The 20,124-nt window shown below is 35.8% G+C and overlaps 1 protein-coding gene across 3 annotated transcripts in view; it reads right to left on the bottom strand.

The window, feature by feature from the left end:
- Window positions 1–481: 481 nt before the first annotated feature.
- Window positions 482–20,124, bottom strand: part of LOC113501853 (glutamate-gated chloride channel) — a 28,894-nt gene continuing 9,251 nt past the window's right edge. For 2 of the 3 annotated variants that reach the window (XM_026883146.1, XM_026883145.1), the window contains exons 3-11: window positions 15,711–15,826; window positions 7,105–7,175; window positions 4,898–4,967; window positions 4,423–4,659; window positions 3,079–3,213; window positions 2,571–2,723; window positions 1,923–2,194; window positions 1,145–1,329; window positions 482–570 (exon numbers count right to left, since the gene is read on the bottom strand). In XM_026883146.1, coding sequence (XP_026738947.1) covers window positions 531–570; window positions 1,145–1,329; window positions 1,923–2,194; window positions 2,571–2,723; window positions 3,079–3,213; window positions 4,423–4,659; window positions 4,898–4,967; window positions 7,105–7,175; window positions 15,711–15,826 — 1,279 coding nt within the window. In that variant the 3' untranslated portion in view covers window positions 482–530. Of the gene's footprint in view, window positions 571–1,144; window positions 1,330–1,922; window positions 2,195–2,570; window positions 2,724–3,078; window positions 3,214–4,422; window positions 4,660–4,897; window positions 4,968–7,104; window positions 7,176–7,794; window positions 7,863–15,710; window positions 15,827–20,124 lie in introns of all 3 variants that reach the window. The other variant, XM_026883147.1, reaches the window with a different exon arrangement.

Below are 20,124 nucleotides of genomic sequence, written 5' to 3' on the forward strand. Positions count from 1 at the left end.
GGTTCATGTCTTAGCCTAGGTTACATTATATACGAATCCATACAAGGACTCATATCTTTGGTAAAATTATCGAAAATTCACTTTCGAAAAGTAAGACTTTTTGTACACAATTATTTGGGGCTCAATAAGTGCCGAAGTAGACATGATGGCGCATGCAGTACAATCGGACGTGATACAACGAAATGGGAATCGTGAGCTATGGAAACGTAAGTCTGAGTAGCACGTGGGTGCTCTTGCTTAGGTATATGATACATTTGAGCATAGAATAAAACGAGTGGTCTAGGTGAGGATGGAGGGGGCGTTTATTATGTCGGCTGTCGGGCGACTGCAGCGGGCGCGGGCGGGGGCGCGGGCGCGGGCGCGGGCGCGGGCGCGGGCGCGGGCGCGGGCGGGGGCGCGGGCGGGGGCGCGGGGCGCGGCGGCGGCCGCAGCCAGGCGACGTAGAGCGCGGCGAACAGCGCGTAGGGCGCCAGCACGGCCGCGGCCAGCCACCAGCGCGCCGCCGCGCCGCGCTCCAGGGCCGCGGAGAATCACTTCTCCTCGTCCTCCTCGCGGAATAGGTACGTTGACCTATGAGACACCGCAAATCCCAATGTATATTCAACGTGGCGTGTTCTCAGCAGCAGTGTCTTACAGTGCACCCCGAACTTACTATCGACGATAGTCGTATTCAGAGCGGCACTTAAAATTAACAGTATCGTGCTATAACACTAAAGTCTTTAATTTTATTCCATATCTTAAATCTATTCCTGTCATATGATAAACTTAACTTATAATTACAGAGTTGTCACTTAAACTTGTAATTAAGTTAGCAGTTCTTTTTAATAGGATTATTTATAATCGTCTAGGTTCAAAACGTTTATAAACCTTAAAGACAAACATTAACTATAAAAGATACTCCAGTCGAAGGCTGTCCTAGCCGGTAGAGGTTTAAGAAAGTTTCCCGGCTATCCTTCAGTATCAAGATGAATAAAATAACGGTAGGCTTGACTGAGGCGCGCGGGTCTGAGCTTGAACAGCCTTGATCTAGGCGATAACAAAGCAGGTGGGGGCCTACAGCCGCCCTCTAAAGGAACACTTTAGCAGTTGTGGAAGCGAGGTAGCGCTCTACCCTAGCTCGCCTGCACAACTGAGTAGACCTCACCAATATGCCAAATTGAAGAGAGCGAACACAAGTGGGAAGGTGATCCTCGAGATGACGTCTATCCTCTTGGACCTGGTGGGGAACTTGGACATCCAGAGGCGGCAGCAGTTCTTCCGCGGCGGGTTGATGTGGATCTCGCACTGCCGCATCTTGGATTCCACCACGCCACCGCGCACCAGGGGTTTCTGCCAGTTGCAGACACGTCAGGGACGACGGACAAGTTGTATCTACGACTACGTCATCTACAGAGTGCCTTTGATTGTGATGTTATACTTTATTATAGTTTGATTTTCATCTTTTGGTTTTTTGGTGATGAAAATTTAAGGCTGTTTGTTTATTTTCAAAGTTAAAAAGAGTTTCATTCGATACTTCGATTTTATATGATCTTTAAATGCGTTCGTGTTTTATTCAATTTATAAACTAAAATATTTAAACTAATTACTAACTTGATAAATTAATGATAAATCATTCCAAACTATCAACCAACATCATTATTTCATTAATGATGACTGATGCTAATTCTACGGAACAATTGACGTCACTACTCTACGAGTCATGAACTACTCTTTTTTTACAAAATAAATGATATTGTACCAAAGTATAAATGATCTTAATTTCTTCATTCCAAAGCCTCAATAATACTTAATATACCAAATCATGATCATTACCAGTACAACTAACTGTCAAATAAATCGAATAATCTAGAATATTCAACAAAGCATAACAATCCAAAAGCACTATTTGTGAATGTTGAATGTTACATCGGAGTTGAGCTCACCATAGCGAAGGTTGTGTTGCTGTCCGTGTCCAGGAGATCGGACGCAGCATCCATGCTCGCTGCTTCCATCTCCCGTCTCGCTTTCTTCATGTTTTCTCTGTGCATGTCAGAGCGAGACGCGTAGTTCACGAGCGCGAATTCGAGGAGCGCTCCGAACACGAAGGTCAGGCACACGCCGGTCCAGACATCAATGGCTTTGGTGTAGGACACGGGGGGTAAGGACGCGTTGATACCTGATGACTGCGTTGCCATTGTGAGCAGGGTGGTCACGCCTGGGGGCGAATAGTTTGCTCAGTACAGTTAGATACGGTATAGGTGGTACCTAGAGTGAAAGTTGACATTTTGTTCGTTATGTCTGGAAAACAGTTTGTCAAAAGACTATCTTCTCTTGAAGCAATTAAAATCTCTATCATACATATGTATTTCTATAGTTAGTTTACAAGAGCATTTCGATGCAACTGCTTAATGATCAAGAACTCAATTTGAGTGTAAATTGGACAATCCATGTTTAAAAGATAAGGATACATCTTACACAACATTTACCCTCAAAATTATTTATAACAATAACGATTCAAAGCCCCATTTTTTGTCTAATTAGCTTTGACAGAAAGTTTCTTGTGCAATTTTTCTTGTTATTCTGCCCCTTACCTAGTGAGACTCTAGCAGGAACAGCTCCCTGGTCTAGCCAGAAGGACACCCAGGACACAATGACAAGCATGCAACACGGGATGTAAATCTGGATGAGGTAGTAACTGAACTCTCGTTTGAACAGCAGGTCCACTTTCAGGCAACTGTATTCACCTGGAAACATGGACAAAATTGGTACGTTACCGAAAAATAAAGTAAAAAATCCACCTAGGTGAGACAGGCAATAATGAAAACTGTGTCTTAAAAATGGGGAGACCAGGAGTCAGGCTAATCCTGGCTATACCAGGCTGACATTTTGATGATGATAACACAGATTTGAAAGTATTAAAAAACAATTTATCCAACAACAGTCGTGTAGGTTTTCTATTTTTTTTTAGTAATTTAATCTGTATTTGTGAGACCCCTACAATTTGACTACTAATTATGGTAATGAGTAGTCAAATTGTTAAAAATTCCTCAATATTGGATTTAGAACAAACAGATTTTAAATAACTCCATTAATACTCACCAGTGTTAGTTTTGCTGTTACAATAGTCAGTGAGGAACTTCTCAAGTGTGAACCGGGGCAAGTGGAGGTTCTTCACTACCTGTACGGGGTCACCTTCCTTCCATAAGAACACTAAGTCGTCTGTCGTCCAGCCGTCTGCGGAACACAAGAATTATGAAAATGCTGTTTCTCGGTCGATCGGTCTTAAGAAAGGTACTTTTATAATTTTGGATGTTTAGAAAATAGCTTTGTAATGGAAAAATGAGGTATTACCGATACCACAACAGTTCCTTTCTGAAAGATCTAATAGAAAGCCATAACGACCGGAAGCATGGTACTAAAAAAAACACAATAAATAAAAATCCAGGAATTATACAATCCATAAATAAATTGTATATTATTCTCATTACAGTAAATAGAACGGGAGTTAAATAAACATCTTTGTATAAAACCAAGGCTGTGCGGTGTTTGTATTGCGGGGTCGACGAAAAATGGCGCGGTTCTGTTAGACTTAGCCGGTAATGTAAACACCGTCATTACGTAATGTAATGTAAACGAAACGCCTGAATATCTTCACGAAATTATTGTGAAGAAGGAAAATAAATATTGTGTCCGAATATTGTTTTTATTTTTAAGAGGAAATTCAAATTTTTGTGTTGCAGCTGACGTGTTTGTCTCGGTTGTTATTAATCGTTGTTCAATAATGTATATTAACAAGAATGTAGTGTACATAACTTTAAGCTTCAACACCGGGTAAATATTGTTCTTTTTTCGTTAAATAAAAACTATTAACTTTTGACGGGCCTTTTGGTCTAGTGGTTAGTGACCCTGACTGCTGTACCGGAGGTCGTGGGTCCGATTCCCGCCCAGGACAAATGTTGTGTGATGAGCATGATCATTTGTTCTGGTGTCTGGGTGTAATTTATCTATAATATGTATGTATTTAGAAATATATAAGTAAGTTTATCAGTTGTCTGGTTACCATAACACAAGCTCTGCTTAGCTAGGGATCAGATAACCGTGTGTGAGTTGTCCCAGGATATATTATTAGGATATATTATATTATTAGATGTTTGCTGTGGGATATTAGAATATCGCGCAGTAGTCAATTTTAGTGAAAAAAGTACGCCCATTTTACGCAAAAGTCTAAAGTTCACATGATTCTTTTACCGGTGGTCTAATAACGCATCTTAATGTAAGACTGTAGCAACTGGACATGTAGGGGCAACTACAATAGCTTTACTTTCTGAAGTGACAATACCCCTAAATAAAGCTATACAGCGTGGCGCGACTATGGTGACATCACATAATGTCACCATTGTAGCGCCACGCTTTATGAGGTGAGCAGTGTCTGCTTATACTTACAGCTGGCCATTCTTAGTGAGCAGGTCTGTTTGTCCAGAGGATACAACTTCAAGTTCATAGGGCAGGACAAAGTCAGGGATATTCGGATGCTGTACAGCACGTTCCCGTTGGGAAAGATACGGATGTACACGTTAGGCATAATGATGTTGTGGAAATGGCCTTCCTTCTCATTCGAGAAGAACAGATCCGGCATCCATACCCTGTTGGCTTCAGTCAAGGTCAGATATTTGAGACGACCTGAGGAGTAAAAGAAATCATTTAAAACTTTGGAGATAGTAATAATATGCTGTGATGTGTAATGATGATTGTGATAAGACAGAACTACAAATGTTTTGAAATTCTTAACGTTGTTTTTCCGAATTTACTTTGTGACAATGACAATATGGACTAATGTTAATAATCGTTTTATCAAACTTTGTTAAGAGGGACTCCAAAGATTTTTTACTAAAAATGTTGTAACACACTGTTGACTCACCTCCCAAATTGTTGAATTTGAGCCGCTCATCTAACCATTGTTCCCTGAACGTTAACTGAACAGAGTATTCCTGAAAACATGACATCTACCTGTAGCAGGCCCTCGGTACGAGACGAAAAACATTGATATATTGTCAAAAGAACCCCAATGTAACAACTTCAGATAAACCAGATACCTGAGTGTTTCTGGTTTATCAGAATGTTTTCTTGTCATTGTCTAAATGTTTCCTTAATGAATTTGATTTTGGTTTCAGATACAAGTATAATATCACTAATGGATGATTCATTAATTACAAGGATTGTGCCGCACATTATGCGGTAGACTCGTTTAACAAAATGGCTTTTACCATTTTGACAATATACCAATGTAACACGAACTCTCTCTAGACTAACGACAGTTTCTTCACTTTGCTTTCATAGCATCTGTGCATCTAAAAGCTTTAGATCTCCTTTATTTTTATCGTCTAATCTTTTATAGTACGCACAAAGCTATTTGCTAATGACATTATTTACCAAAAAGCTTTTAACGTGTTTTTATTTGCGCCAAGAGCAGCTTGTTTAAAAACTTGATTTCATTTTACAAAAGATACATTTAGTTTTGAATTTTACAGTTTTTAATCAAGTTTATTGGCACAAAACGATATTTACACACATAAATATAAGACTACGGGAAGGGACGGTGTCGAAGGTTCGCTCAATAATTAATTTGACATCAAGGCACAAGGCGCAATGCACTAGAGGATCCCTCGACATCTCAGCAAGTCAAATGAATTATCGTACAGTTAAAGCCGGCAGATGCTTACAGAAGAAGTTCAAACATGCTCACTCGAATATTGACTTTTGGACTCGGAAATGTAGAGAATTTATACGTTGAAAAATTATATAACATGGAGAAAATGAGTGTTCGTAATGTGAGCCACGCCGGAGCGATCCCAATCCAAAAGTGAAGTTCCGAGCGTCACAATTCGAAGCAACATGCACAGAAGCGAAGCCCAGTATCGAACTTACCGTCATCAGCATTCGTCGAAGGAATGCTTTTATTTATTACCTTCATGCACAATCGGCCAGTTTAACTAGAGCTACGGTACGTCTAGCTGTTGTTTGGGGTCGGGTGTCACATATTGGTGGGCAGCCACCGTTCCAAGCACGAAGGCGAGTGCGGGCGCGGCGGTAAGTCCCGATTACACAACACAAATTCACATGAACAAGACATATCAACAATTAATTACAATCAACGTACACGACCAAAATAGTTTTTATAATCTCCTCATCTGCGTGAAATAAACATAAGAAGCATGATCAAATAAATATAAGAAAATCAAAAGAAATGATGGTGTCTGGTGCGGGCCGCGGTCCCCCGTGTCTCCTATAAGCGTGGCCGGATTGGTTCGTTTTGAAAACGTGATTACTTGACAAATTGTACATCTAGACAAATTGGAAAATTGAACTTGGAGCGTAGTGCTGTTACCGAAGCGGTTGTTAGCTGATATAGTTGGAGCAATTTAGTGCGAGCTACTTGTAGTGCCAATGGTCCATCCTGACGTGTTTATACAGCTCGAGACGCTCCACTCGGAGACAACTCTAAACCCAAAAACAAAGGGAAATAAAACAATCAAAAAGAAAAAGAATAGACAAACTGTGAAGTGATTTAAACGACAATTTTGAATTTCCAGTTTTAGTACTAATATAATTTATTAAATTCGTAATTTAAGTTTTATTTACGTAGAATTTAATATTAAATAAATAATAGAAATTAATATAAATTTATCAAGTGCGCGGCACCGCACCACTCAAATTAATATCTAGCGAAAATATTAGTTACTAGTTTAATTTTTACATTGAAGGTGGGTTAAATGAAACATTTAGGGAAAGGAAAAAAAGGGTGCACAAAATAAACAAAACAAATCAAGAACCAAGAGAAGAGAAAAGAAACAAAAACACGAACACAATTATTTACGAACAGCTTGAGAATGTTTAGCGGAGTGCAAATATTGCTTAATATCCACGTTAATGACTGCCACATTTATTATAAACAAAGTTCACATGACCGAACGAATCAGATGGGCCGAGTCCATTGCTCCCTGTAAGCTAACGACTTTACAAAGATATCCCAACAGCGAAGCAATGGATCATAAACTCCCAGAAATATAAACTTTGCTTTATAATAAAGATGTCACAGGTTACATCAGGTTATGTGCAACCACTCACCATTTTGTAATCATCTATTTTGCTGATGGACCGTAGATACATGTTGACATGGACTAACGTTGGCGCATAGCCTTAACGAGAAAAAACCATTGAACATTTTAGTATTTAGTTTATACCGCTTCATAAAGGAAACCTAACTATAGTCTAGCATCGTGAGAACAGTACGCAGGTTGATGAGAATGTTAGATGCTTTAACATATTAATGAAGTGGACCCGGTCGCCGCGGGGACGACGCGCCTTGCAGGGCACACTGGTCCAGTTCATTAAAGCAAGCCAATGCCCCGTCAGATTAAATCATAAGGACAACCAGCCAGTTAACAAAACAAAACATAAAACCAAAGTCAAAACTAAGTATAATGAGTCATTATTGTTAAACTCTAGTTAAGAATATTTTAGTCTGAGATGATCAATAAAGCTAGGATCAAAACCAATACTGGCCTTCTAAGAAGTAACAGACGCGCATCTAAAAACGATTTTGGTCGTCAACACCAAACGGGATTAAAGAGAAAATTGAAAGGAAAAAATAAAGAATAAGAATAAATGAAGATTACACATAGGATCGGGTAAATCACTCCTAGTCAACAGGAGCGAGTTGCCCATTCATTTGACTTGTTTAACCGCGTGGAAACAGAAAACTTAAATGTTTGTTAAACACTAGTTGCGGCCCAGTCTGTCCTTATAGTGACTTACCATCGTGACGTCATCGATCTTTGATATACTTCGGACAAATATATTGACGCTCACTACCGCTGGCCCATCTAAGTACCAAGCAAAATATACGATAAATCACGGTATTATTATGTCATCTACGGCCTAACATTAGTTTGTGACGCGCGGTACAGAATCAGTAGGTCTAGCAGCTAGCACTCACCTTACACCTGCAACACAACTATGCTCATGGGTGACCGGCGAGTAGGCACAAACATAAACAGAACTATGATCAAACAAAACCTCGAACACTAAATAAAACGACACTGGGTACAAATAAAACGCTGCAAACAATTCTTAACGTCGGCTTGTCAACGAGAATTTGTGTTAGTGTAATACAGAGCAGTATTCAGTCAAGTTACAAATAAAAAAACAAACTTTGTCCAACATATATAAGAAGAAAATATCACTCAAACATAACAGTAATATATTACAAGTGAAATAATGCTCTTAAAGCCCTGATGTTTAATAGAGTATGCTAATCTAAAACGAAATTATAATAAGAAATGAAATTTGGAAATTTACAAAACAAACAAGTCCAAGAAAAAATGGCAAATCAAAATTATAAATACTCTATCTAAATATCGATATAAATAAGTATTGACTAACAGCCGATACTAATACCGATATGATTTACTCACGACTACATTTAACCGATACACCGATTCATAAAATAATTCGTACCAATCTAAAAAAGGGGCGTAAACCTCAAAGATGTATGTGTTTTGTTAATACATCTGTCAATTTTTGAACACTATAATATGTTTTATTCAAGAGAATGTTATTTTAAATGAAATTATTCACAATTATTTTAGAGGTAAGCCAAAATACAAAATCATCTACTAAGTATCGGATCGAGTATCAGTATATCGGTGTTATTTTCACGTAAATCGGTATCGGTATCGGCGGATACATACCTATACATTGCAATATGATATTTTCTTTACTTATCACGGCGTTACGTCGATATTAAAACGCTAACTCACGTTTCGGGGCTAAGAAACTCAGTCTTGGCGGGAAGTGTGGCGTGGGCCGGAAATTAACATTTTGTTTCAGAGACTTACGTACCAACGACTACAGCCTTGTTTAATCGGATTTCTATTGTTTGTTTTACGCTAAACCTGGATTAAGTTAACTGACATTTGACAGATTGAGTTTTTTTTATTATCTTCCTCTAACCTCTGCGTGCCTACAGCTATACGACCTCATTTGTATACCCTAATAAAACTCTTTTCTTAAAACCTCTTATTAAACTTAGTTTTCTTACACTTAGACTATCTCGAAGTTATTATTCTAATTAAACTTAATTTATTTATAATATTGTACACGCAAGTAGTGCTTTGTGGAGTGCTGACGGTTGTGCATTTAACATGTAATGAGCATGATTCCTGTTAACTACTGTAGTTTCTAACTTTATGCGACTGCCGATTTTTGCTTACAGAAGATTTTAATAGCTTGCTAACAGAAACCATGTCACATTTAAAGCGCGGTTTTTTAGAACTTTACGTCTTAACAATTATTTAGCGCAAAGGCACATCTTACAGACACATAGCATTAGACAATATACAATCGTTTCTGCGAAGCTTTTGACAGCATTGCCTACCATGGTTCCTTCCTAAATCGCCTTTGCCGTTCGTAATTTAAATAGTTACGTTTACGAATATTTTATTCTTCACATCCCGATCTTAAGAATATCTCAATCGATTATTTACATTTAAAACCTGTCATAATAATTTCAAAAAATATATTGCGCCTATTTTTTTACGCACATAATCGAATGACAGTATACAGTTTTTCGAAATCTGACTTAAGCAAAGGTATATCAATGTACAGCCTGAGTATTAAAATAACCTGTTGACATTTTTTTCATGCAATAATAATGCGACCATACCGCTTCGTATTTTATCGATATTTTTTTACGTAGTGGTTATTCAAAAACTATATTTTTATTTTGTCTATGAAATCGGAAAGCTAGTTTTTAAACCATAGAGATCGCGTGATTCGAACATTGATATCGATTATTTAATAGCACTGCAACATTTCGTTGAGTAATTCTGATGGAGATAGTGTCACGAAATGTGTTAAATAATAACTTTTTAAAAGCACACTCTAAAATACATTTTTATACTATCTCTACCCGTATTTTTAAAACCTAGGTTAATTCATTTTATTGAAGAATTTGTGCCAGCTGTATATATTTAGGTAGACCAAAGATTTTTTTAAAACCTGTTCACCTAACGTGATAAACAAACGAAAACAAAACAACAAAAATAATTAAAATAAAATAAAATATACTCGTAGCAAGGATTTCAATTCGGATCAATTGGGAAATCATCAGCAAATAAAATGACATATGCACAATATTAATTTAAATACCACAAACAAACAAACTTTTGATTGAAACATAAACAAGGATTTGCTCTCTCGTTTACCGTTAACGCCCGCCCCCGCCCAAAAACAAAGTCATATAGGCTGTAACATTTGTTTTTGATTCCAATTCAAATATTTAATTTGTCCAAGATCGTAATTAACAGCAAATTTAAAACTTGTGTCAAACTATGAACAAAATGAATACCAATAAAACTAAAAAGAAAACATTTAAATTTGGAAGCTATTCTATTCGAATTGAAATGTGCCAATCTGCCATAAACAGGTCTTAATAAAAAAAAAACGTGTACCACAAACCTAATGAAATTTTCCTATTAAAAAGGTGCGGATACGAGCTTGGAAAATTAAGGTTATCAAACTAGGTATGTCTCCTAAATTAACTAAGCTTGCGTTTTAATTACGCGAGCTAATCCCTGGCACATTAGTCGCGGGACTTTCGTATCTAAATCTCAACGAATCACTACCGACACAATGGCTTGTGGCTAACAACCAAAAATAAATTCATTTCTATAGCAATTCATTTCTTTTTGGTTACTACGGACCGTTTGTTCTAATATGCTGCAAATCGGGCTTATATCTAAATGAACGTACCTTGTAACGTTACCTGACGCCGAGCCAACTATTGAGCTAATCTCAGCATGTTTTCATATACCACGTATGAGGAAGATTCGAGTCCATCCATAGAACGATACGCGATCCAATGTAAAGGATTTGGCTCGCGTAATAAACACGCAGCTCGTACACACGTTAGTAAAACAAACGCTACAACCTGGGTATGATCGGGTCCGCACTGCCGGTACTAACACTAACATGTATAGACGCTGGCCGTCCCTCTTACTAACCATCTTAATGTCGCTTATAGTTGTTATACTTCTCACGAACAGGTTTATATTAACTACAGCTGGGCCATCTGTTAAAACGTTTCAGTTAATTATCAGTTCAGGTCTTACCTATCCATTGATTAATTAATTTCATTAAAACAAGACTGTTTTCTAACAGTTCCGATATAGAGAATATTAATTATCGAAATCGTTTTAATTCCTGAGCGATCGTTGCCAAATAAATAGAGATAGAAAGAGTAAAATATAATAAATAAGCGAGTAAACTAGCGATGGCTGTGAAAAACATAAATAATAATGATTTACAACCTTCTACACCAATTTGACAAACTTAATAAAGTGAAAACTTAGTTTTAATAAGTCTAGGTCAAAACGATTGTTACCAATATTAAAACAACGATTGCGTGTTAGTGAACACATTAAATATTCAACATTAGGACCCGTACGTAAATAGGTGGAATGAAATGGAAATTAATATTCTATTATTAACAGTTACAGGTCGATGGAAATGAGTTTAATAAGTCTATAATTTGTACTAACGATATAAGAGTCTTGTTATACAAAAAGGGGAAAACTGTCACAGGGCAAAAAACCAAACTGTTATTCCAAGAAACAATTCGGGTGTCAGGACTTTATCACAAGTGAAATGCTTTTCCATGAACGACAAAAAACGGCAAAAAGTGTTTCGCAGCTATCGGGAAAACCCACATAATCTATTGGTTACATCTGCGCAAGATATCTAGAGCACGGACAAACGATTAAGAAGAGAAAACCTTCCGCCTTTATCTATTAAAGGGGTGATTAATGAAACGTCCACTATTTTGCTTCCATTCAATAGTTTTCATAGTCCCAAACGACACGAAGCCAAAGCAAGAGAACTTTGTTGAACACGTGTGATTAATTTTAACTTGGAAGCCGAAAAGGAACATGAATTGACTATTTCTGTACACAAACTATAAGGAAAGAGTCGAAACCCCATACAATGCTTGAAAATCGGAAACTTTTGGGGTACGTGAAAGGTAAATGCATAACATTGTCGAAAAGTGGTTGGGAACGGAAAATTTGGGACAATATTCAATAATTCAGAAGTTAGATAGGCATTTCATTATAAAAATATGCACGAAATAAAAATTGTTCAAATAAAACGAGTCGCAAATAGTCTGAATGCTTTAACAAGAGCAATTGTCTGCAATACATTTCCTGCTATTTTCACCGATCATTCTTCATTCACATTTGCTTCTAAACCTGGAGGAAGCAACAGCAATTTTCTTTTATACATCACTTAACCAATTCTACATTCAGTCCGACTAACCCTCCATCATACAAATAAACCAATTCTTTGAGTGAATGTAAATGTGAACTGAATGTAATGGAATGATGCATGAGAACGAATGAATGAAGCTATAATTAATTCACAATTCACGAATTCACAAGCGGTGCTTAAGTACTTCAATTCCATTTAGTTCTATAGGTAGCGACATTTTATAATTCACATTACATTTGAATAAGTACAGTCGTAACTAATAGCACAAACAAGAAGACCTAACAAAAATAAAGAAAACAAATGTAAAATAATGCAACCATGAACAACTACCTACAGGTTCTAGAAATCTAGACCTCATTGCTAATCACATACCGAAAATTCCTGTGTCAGTTGACGCCAAAAAACCTGTTACAATCTTAATACGTTTCCCATTATCACAAATTGAAACATATCCATTAAATTAAAACCAAACTTAAGTGCTCCAGAAAATGTATTTTAAGACAAAAAATACGCGCGTAGCTAAAGCAAGATGGCGGTAAAAATCGAGGCATGATTAATGGTTTTCGCGCCACGCTTTTCTTTTGTTACATTTTGAACTGAGAATAACGAGATGGAGGACCCTTTCATGTTCTTTTTCGTGTTTAATTCTTCAATAATATATCTAAGATTTCCGGTATTCGAAATGTTTTATTTTTATTTTGGAGCTACCTCCGTGATTTTCTTAAGCTTACAAGTTTTCAGGTTACGTTACAATACTGCATAGTTACGTTTTTTGACTCTTCAATTTTATAATGAACTCGTGAAATATATATCGCGTTTAAAAAATAGACTGCATACACTCGCGGCCAAAATGTTTAATAATTTTATTAGAAACATAAACATAAATACTCATAGAGCGATGTGGGTGTTTGGTTACGTGTGTTTTTCTATCCGGCATCAAGTTAATGTGTTCCGTCGTCGGACAAACGACTTCCCTTCAACAGCCAAGATATTAGCTAAAAACCTTTTACCGTAACTTTAACCTAACACACTATAGAAATTGCCACGGTCAACATCGTTGGTTTTAATAACTAAGTAAGTATATTTTCACTGACAGTGTCTAAACCATATTTCTTTACTTTTAATTTTCGCATATAACCCATCCTAGATAAAAAATTAAATACATGTCCGAATTCCGAAACCTAACAAAAAAGAACAGTGTTAATATTTTTTTTACTTTTGTGACTTTGTTGTTGTCATTCAGCCTACCACATACTGTACTGTGCTAAGATTATTATTATACAGCTTATTTTAGTCGCATTCTCTTTTCGCAATAGTATTCACATGTGGCCTAACATTCCAGAAGTTTTCAAAATAGGAACGCGATATCTACAACGAACGAATTTAGAGAAGTATAAAATTAGCAAAGGTATTTGCTGTACAGCTTATTTATTTAATGCTTTAGTATTAAGTAAATTTTATCTATCCTGCGATTTGGTTTATAAGATCATTATAATTATCGTTCATTTTTCGAGTAAATTAAACAAAGTAGAAGAAAAGAGTAAATTATAATTTCATTGAGTTGAAGGCAAGAAATAATAATGCTTAACATTCGTCGTGATTACGGAGATGCTTATTAAAACACAATAAAAAAATAATTAAGTACTTACATACCGACATAATCATCTCATTGTTTAAAGCTAACATATTTCCTTTTCGTAGTATGCTTAGTTGTCAAAAGAAGTTAGTTAATAAGTTCCATCCTAATCCGTACTGTTATTATGAGGTAAACATTTATAATGTACATCAGTTTAGGGCAGGTTCAAGTGTGGCTGAAGCGATAGCTTTTTCCTATCCGAATAATTAGTTTTTCTGGGTTGGGGAGCTAGGTTAATAGACGGAACCTTCTTTTAGAGAAACCTTTAAATACCATCACCAAAGCAGGCATATAAGAATCTATCCTGCTAGTTAGGAACGACAAATAAAATTTGTATTTAAATTTCGAACAGAAAACTTATTTTTCCAGCCAATTAGAAAATGTCAGGACACAAAATGGCCGCTCAAAATTTAACATCCATTCAAAACGATTAACGAATTAAATTGTTGATATAAATCACCAAAATGGCTAGTAACTAAAGAGCATCTGCACCTTATTACCCTTTGCTAGCCAAAAACTGAAAATATAGTACCGGTAGTGCAGACTGGGCCGTGCCAACTCGTATATAGAGATAACTGGGGCCATGTCACGAACTATTAAGCCATTAGTGCTGTAATGAAAAGAGATGGCAGTATCAATTTGTATAGCTGCGTCTCTATCTCTCATTCCGCAATCAAAGATCATTTTTAAGGTTGATAATATTGGATTGCATTCAGAAAAGCTCTCCAACCCATGATAGATGAAGTTGGGAGATAAACAGGTGATGTAAACGTGGATAATGGATGTTTTGTTGATGTTACCGTGTTAGATCAGTGTGACGCCGGCATTGCCAAGAATTTAGGCCATTCGTCAAATCGTAAGCCCATAGAACTTTGTTTGAAGTCACGCGGCATGACACCGACTGTTAGACGTGTATTTCCAGATTCCCATTATCTATATTTTTAAATTTACAAGTGTTGTAATCCCTTGATGGTGAGTGAGAAAGGTTTCTTATTTCTTCGCTTTACACAGCTGCTATTACGTTTCTAATTTATGATCCGTCACGTTCTCTCGAATGTAAGTGCCACTCTTTTAAAGGAACTTTTTCGATTGCATTTTTGTTAATTGGACTGTCAATTGGTTTGAAACCTAGTAACTATACAGTAGAATGCTCAATCTGCAATATTGTTTTTAATACATCTCGTAAAGGAATTATCATTTGTACTTGCTCTACAAAAGTTAACTCTGTTTTTGCCAATTTTCCATGTAGCTGTTATTTGTTGTTTACTTGTTTGTTCATTTATTGGTTACAAGTACTTCAGTTCACAGCCGATTTTGTTACGGCACCACTTTCTAAATAAGCTTTTAGTGGTCATTTAACAAAACAATGTGTGTACAACTTACGGTAATTCGTCAAATACTGTCTATTCCTGCATTATTGCAAGATTTTGATAAATCAATTAAAAATCCTTCCCTTGAAAATAGACTCCACATCTAAAGTGAGCGATCATAAATATATATATAAAAGAAGAATATCTCTTGTCTGGCTCTAACTGATTAATGATCCAGAGCCGCAGAGAAAACTTAAGTGATCCCACAACTATGGAATAGACAAGGACAGCACCGAGATTTTTCTAGAAGATGCAAATCTGACACATCCTCACGACGACGTGTAAGAAAGTTAGTATCACTTTGTGGCGAAAACTGAAGGATTGGTCCTTTTCCCTTTTTCCTATTCCCTAGCTATCGCTTCTGCCACGAACCTTTAAGATTGAGCTCAGGTCCCACTCACCAGTTCCGTTGATGCCCGAAGGTCTGATCCTGGCGTCGTACCGGCCCGGGCCCAGGATCTGGTCGAGGATCTGTTTCTCCTTCTCCCTGAAGTTTATCTTCCCACCGTTCATGCATCTGTACAGACAAACGTGATTTCAGTATGTACTGGTAAGTAGATAATATTTTTTAAGATGTGGAAGAGAGATGGCACTCAACGCTGTGTCTTTGTCAGGCTTCACAACTGCAATGATATAACTTTAACGATCTTTTACGTTCATTATGCACAGATATATAGCTGTAAGTCCAATCTAATACGTTCATTGTAGTTATTGATTTACATGGCAATGAAAAAGGTTACATATCGCCCATTACGTGCACTGACTAATTAATAAATAGTGACCTATAGACTGTAAACCTGTACTCTATTCTGTCCCAGGTAAATACTTGTTCACCTTAGAATTAGAAGAACTTATAGTGTGTATCATATTATTATTTTGTTGCACTACTATTACACGGTCAACGTGGAATTTTTCAAAATAGATTCGGATTAAATATAGAAATGTAATAAGAATGCGAGAACTGTTTCAGCATCTCCAGACGTGGATAAATGGTTTGTTTTCCTTGTTCCGCGAATTACTTAAAAACTGAAATACTTGTGTGTTGTATAATTCACGTTCATTACTCACTGTCTTTATTTAAAAACTAGCGCGTACCCGCAAATTCGTCTGTGTGGTTATGAAGATTTAGAAGTTCATAAACTTTAATTTTGTTTAAATAACAAAGTACTTTGTCTAGCCCTAGGAAATTTCTCGCATAATGATTGTGTCTGTGAAATATACTTGCATGACTTTTTCAACTTTATTGAGATGTACAACATTCAAATATTACCTCTAATGAAGATTTATGAATTGGTCATTATAGGTAAAATTATATACAATTCGCATGAATGTATGAAAACTTAATATTAGGCAGATTTTGTAGACGCCTATCTACAAAAAAAACTGCGATTACAGAGGTTTTATTTCATCTGAACCATAATTACCTACGTACATCATCATTATCAACCTAGCCTTCTCGATATAAGACCATGGCCACATTAAAATAGATGGGAGTATACATAAAAGAATGTCGAGAAAAAAACATAGGCCTGCGTAGGATGAACTATGAGACAAATGTTACAAAATCATAGAAATAGATGGGTTTGCTTCATAATTAAAATAAATAATCCGTAGTTCTCGTAGGATTCCAGTAAATTATTTTTAAGGGCCATTTTGATTCTACGGTATTAATTTTTATAACTATCAAAGTAATCACCACCATATGTTAGACAATATATCACTCATAGCATCAACGAAATATTTATAATAAATTGCGTAAGAAGGTTACCATATTAAAATAGATTCAATATTTCTTAGAGTAAACATTAGTTTTGTGAATATATCTTTTACTTTAGACTGCATTAGTTTAAAACTATTTTAAACACATTCGATCGCGATTTCGATTCAAAATAACATAATAAATAATATAATTCATGATGGAAAAACAAACATACTAATATAATTATATTACCTCAGCTTTTCATTTCGGCTTAGTTTGCAGACATTTGTTTCATAAACATGTCTGAATCGCGAGCTAATAATTACTGTATATGTCAACATGGATTAAGCTTGAATAAATTATGTTCGTAGGGCTCGTTATGTAAAATATTACTAGCGACAGAGCTTGACAAATTACACGCTACACGTAAATAAGGAATATAAAAGGGTTGTTTGTTACTTAATATTTAAATGATGTACACAATATGTCTCATACTGTACTTTTAAGTAAGACTTAGCTGTTGTGGGACACGGGACACTGGTCTATGCCGCGAGTCACCAGTTTGTGCTTCATCTAACTTCATAATATAATAGAAATATTTATTTCAGACCTATTTCATAATAGTCCATAGTAATGTATTTATATAAATTCTAATCCGAAAGCTACTTTAAAATTAGTTTATTATTATTTAATATAAGTAAATGCTGGTCGATGTCTGGTCATGCAGCGCCACATTATGGGGCTATCTACATGTCCAGCTGCAACAGTAACCCGACTGTTAGAACTGTCAGGTATAACTACAATTCACTCTTACTACTGTAGACAGTTCAGTACCCAATGGATAAAAATGGAACCTTATTACTGATATTCCTATGTCTGTCCGTCCGTCACACAACCGGTACGTTTCTCTTTAGGTTATTTGTACGGAACTCTTAGTCTCGCGATTCAGACACGCACTTTGACTTATTGTTTCTGTCTCATCTGACTCTACATTAATACAATTAGTTTCAATTACAAAAAGATTTCGTATAAACCCATGGACTTGATAATACTAAGTAGCTAGAAATCAGCCTATAGTTGCTAACAACTCTGACATGTATTATAAGGATCAACTCTAGATAGTACCCACGAAATTTTAAAACTTACTAGAACATAATAAGTTCCTACGTACCTGCGTGCTTCATAAAAACCTATACTTATTCAACAATTATTCAGCTGGAAATGAACTAGTAAACGCAGAATGGAATGATACCTCTTTACTTGGTATATGAAAAGATTGCCAGTATTTTTAGAAGATTACAGTGGCTGAATGAGAAAATTACATAGTTTAGGTGTGGGTGGAAAAGAATATGTAGAATTATTAGCTAGCAGTTTGTTTGTTGTACTCAGTTTAGCAAATATTCTAAATTATGTAATTCGTGATATAAAACTTCTTTTCAATATTTGTTTATATTACAATGTTCTATAGCATCAATTTAGATGGTATGTAACGGTGTTGCAAATTAAAAACATATAAATAAAGCTTTATTAGTATAATTATGAAAATTTTGGCTTTAGATCTCTATCTTATGTCTGTTATGCGTAATGAAATAATTTCGGCAAATTAAGCCATCAAACCCAAAAGTACATAATTATAGCCCTTTCTGCACCTGTAACTATGGTCCGGCTTAATACCGCCATCTTGGGAAAATGCCCCCTATTATCGGAAAACCTCCCCCTTAATCGGGGAAACATCAGCCCTCGTTACCGTAACTTTACTAATACGGGAAAAGGTCATGTAGGGTGAGGTTACAATTTTTCGTAAAATTACATTTATTTCCGTAAGTGTAGGAAAAAAAATAAGAAATGTATTTTTAGGTGTGTCGAAAAACGTGTCGAAATTTGATTGTCCTAATACTTCTAATAAAGTTGTGTCCAAAGGTTAAAATCCGTTTGTTAAATCTTAATGACGTATTTTTTCTATTTGGTCAGAGATTGTTAAGACATTGGTTTTTTTATTGATTATTATTTTAAGTTATCTATAAACCTATAAAATGTTTGTAAGCTGACAATAGCAGAATATTACTGACCTCATTTTATGTATTAATATTGTAATAATATTTCTTCCAAATAAATAAATATTCAATTCTAATTGGGCAAGACGCCACTTTAATAAATTAAAGAGAACAGCCATATGGTACACTTTATAATGGGGTAACAGGTAATGCTCATTAATCACGACCATAAACTACTCTAGTTCATAAAAAAGTTTATTGTTCTGCACTAATCACTACTTAATAACAATAAATCATCATTTTAACATTAGCATCGGAATACCGCTTTCATCTTTTACGACGCACGAAATAAAATACACATAAAGATAAAGTTAGCTAAATAAATAACTATTTAAAACACTTCGAATAATGGCCGATCGAAAATAAAAACATTTTTTGTTTTGATGAATGAACACATCACGAACGTAGCTATAGCTATTATATCATCTGTGCCCAAACTAATTCTGATGGATTGTCTGTCACCAATTTGCCGCCAAAATGTGTCAAGAACGAACGAGTTATTTTTTTTGTCTCAGTTGACAGCATGACAAAGGTTTTATGAAAATAGTGGATATTTATGTTCATAATATACTGGAACTTTAAAGTGACGTTCGTTTTTCATGTAAGAAAATTTATGAAAAACCCCGGAAATTACCAACTTAATTTGATTTTTCACAAGCGAGTTTTTCATGGAATATTAATAGCTGTTTCTGTTCTTTCTTTAGAGGATTACATATTTAATTTCCTGAAAATACCATTATTAAGGTTGGCTGTATTTGTTTTACTAATAGATTGTCAATCTTCATCATTCAATCAAAGCTGACAGTCTGTTTGTGTGAGCCTAGTAAAAATGTTAGCTGTTTTCGTATCGATTTGTTTTGTAAATAAACTGTTTTAAATTTAGAATTGATCCTTGGATGATGGATAGTAGTTACAAAGTTATAAATAGGCTACACTGACCGAGAAGTGCCAGAAAAAAAAAACGTTATAAGTAACTTGGTATTTTTATTTCAATAAATTTAGCTCCTATGGCACGACGGTACCACAGCTTTTTAATACTCCAATCGCATTAATTTTGTTTTT

This window comes from Trichoplusia ni, chromosome 16 (assembly GCF_003590095.1).
Source record: "Trichoplusia ni isolate ovarian cell line Hi5 chromosome 16, tn1, whole genome shotgun sequence".
Classification (NCBI taxonomy): Eukaryota; Metazoa; Arthropoda; class Insecta; order Lepidoptera; family Noctuidae; genus Trichoplusia; species Trichoplusia ni.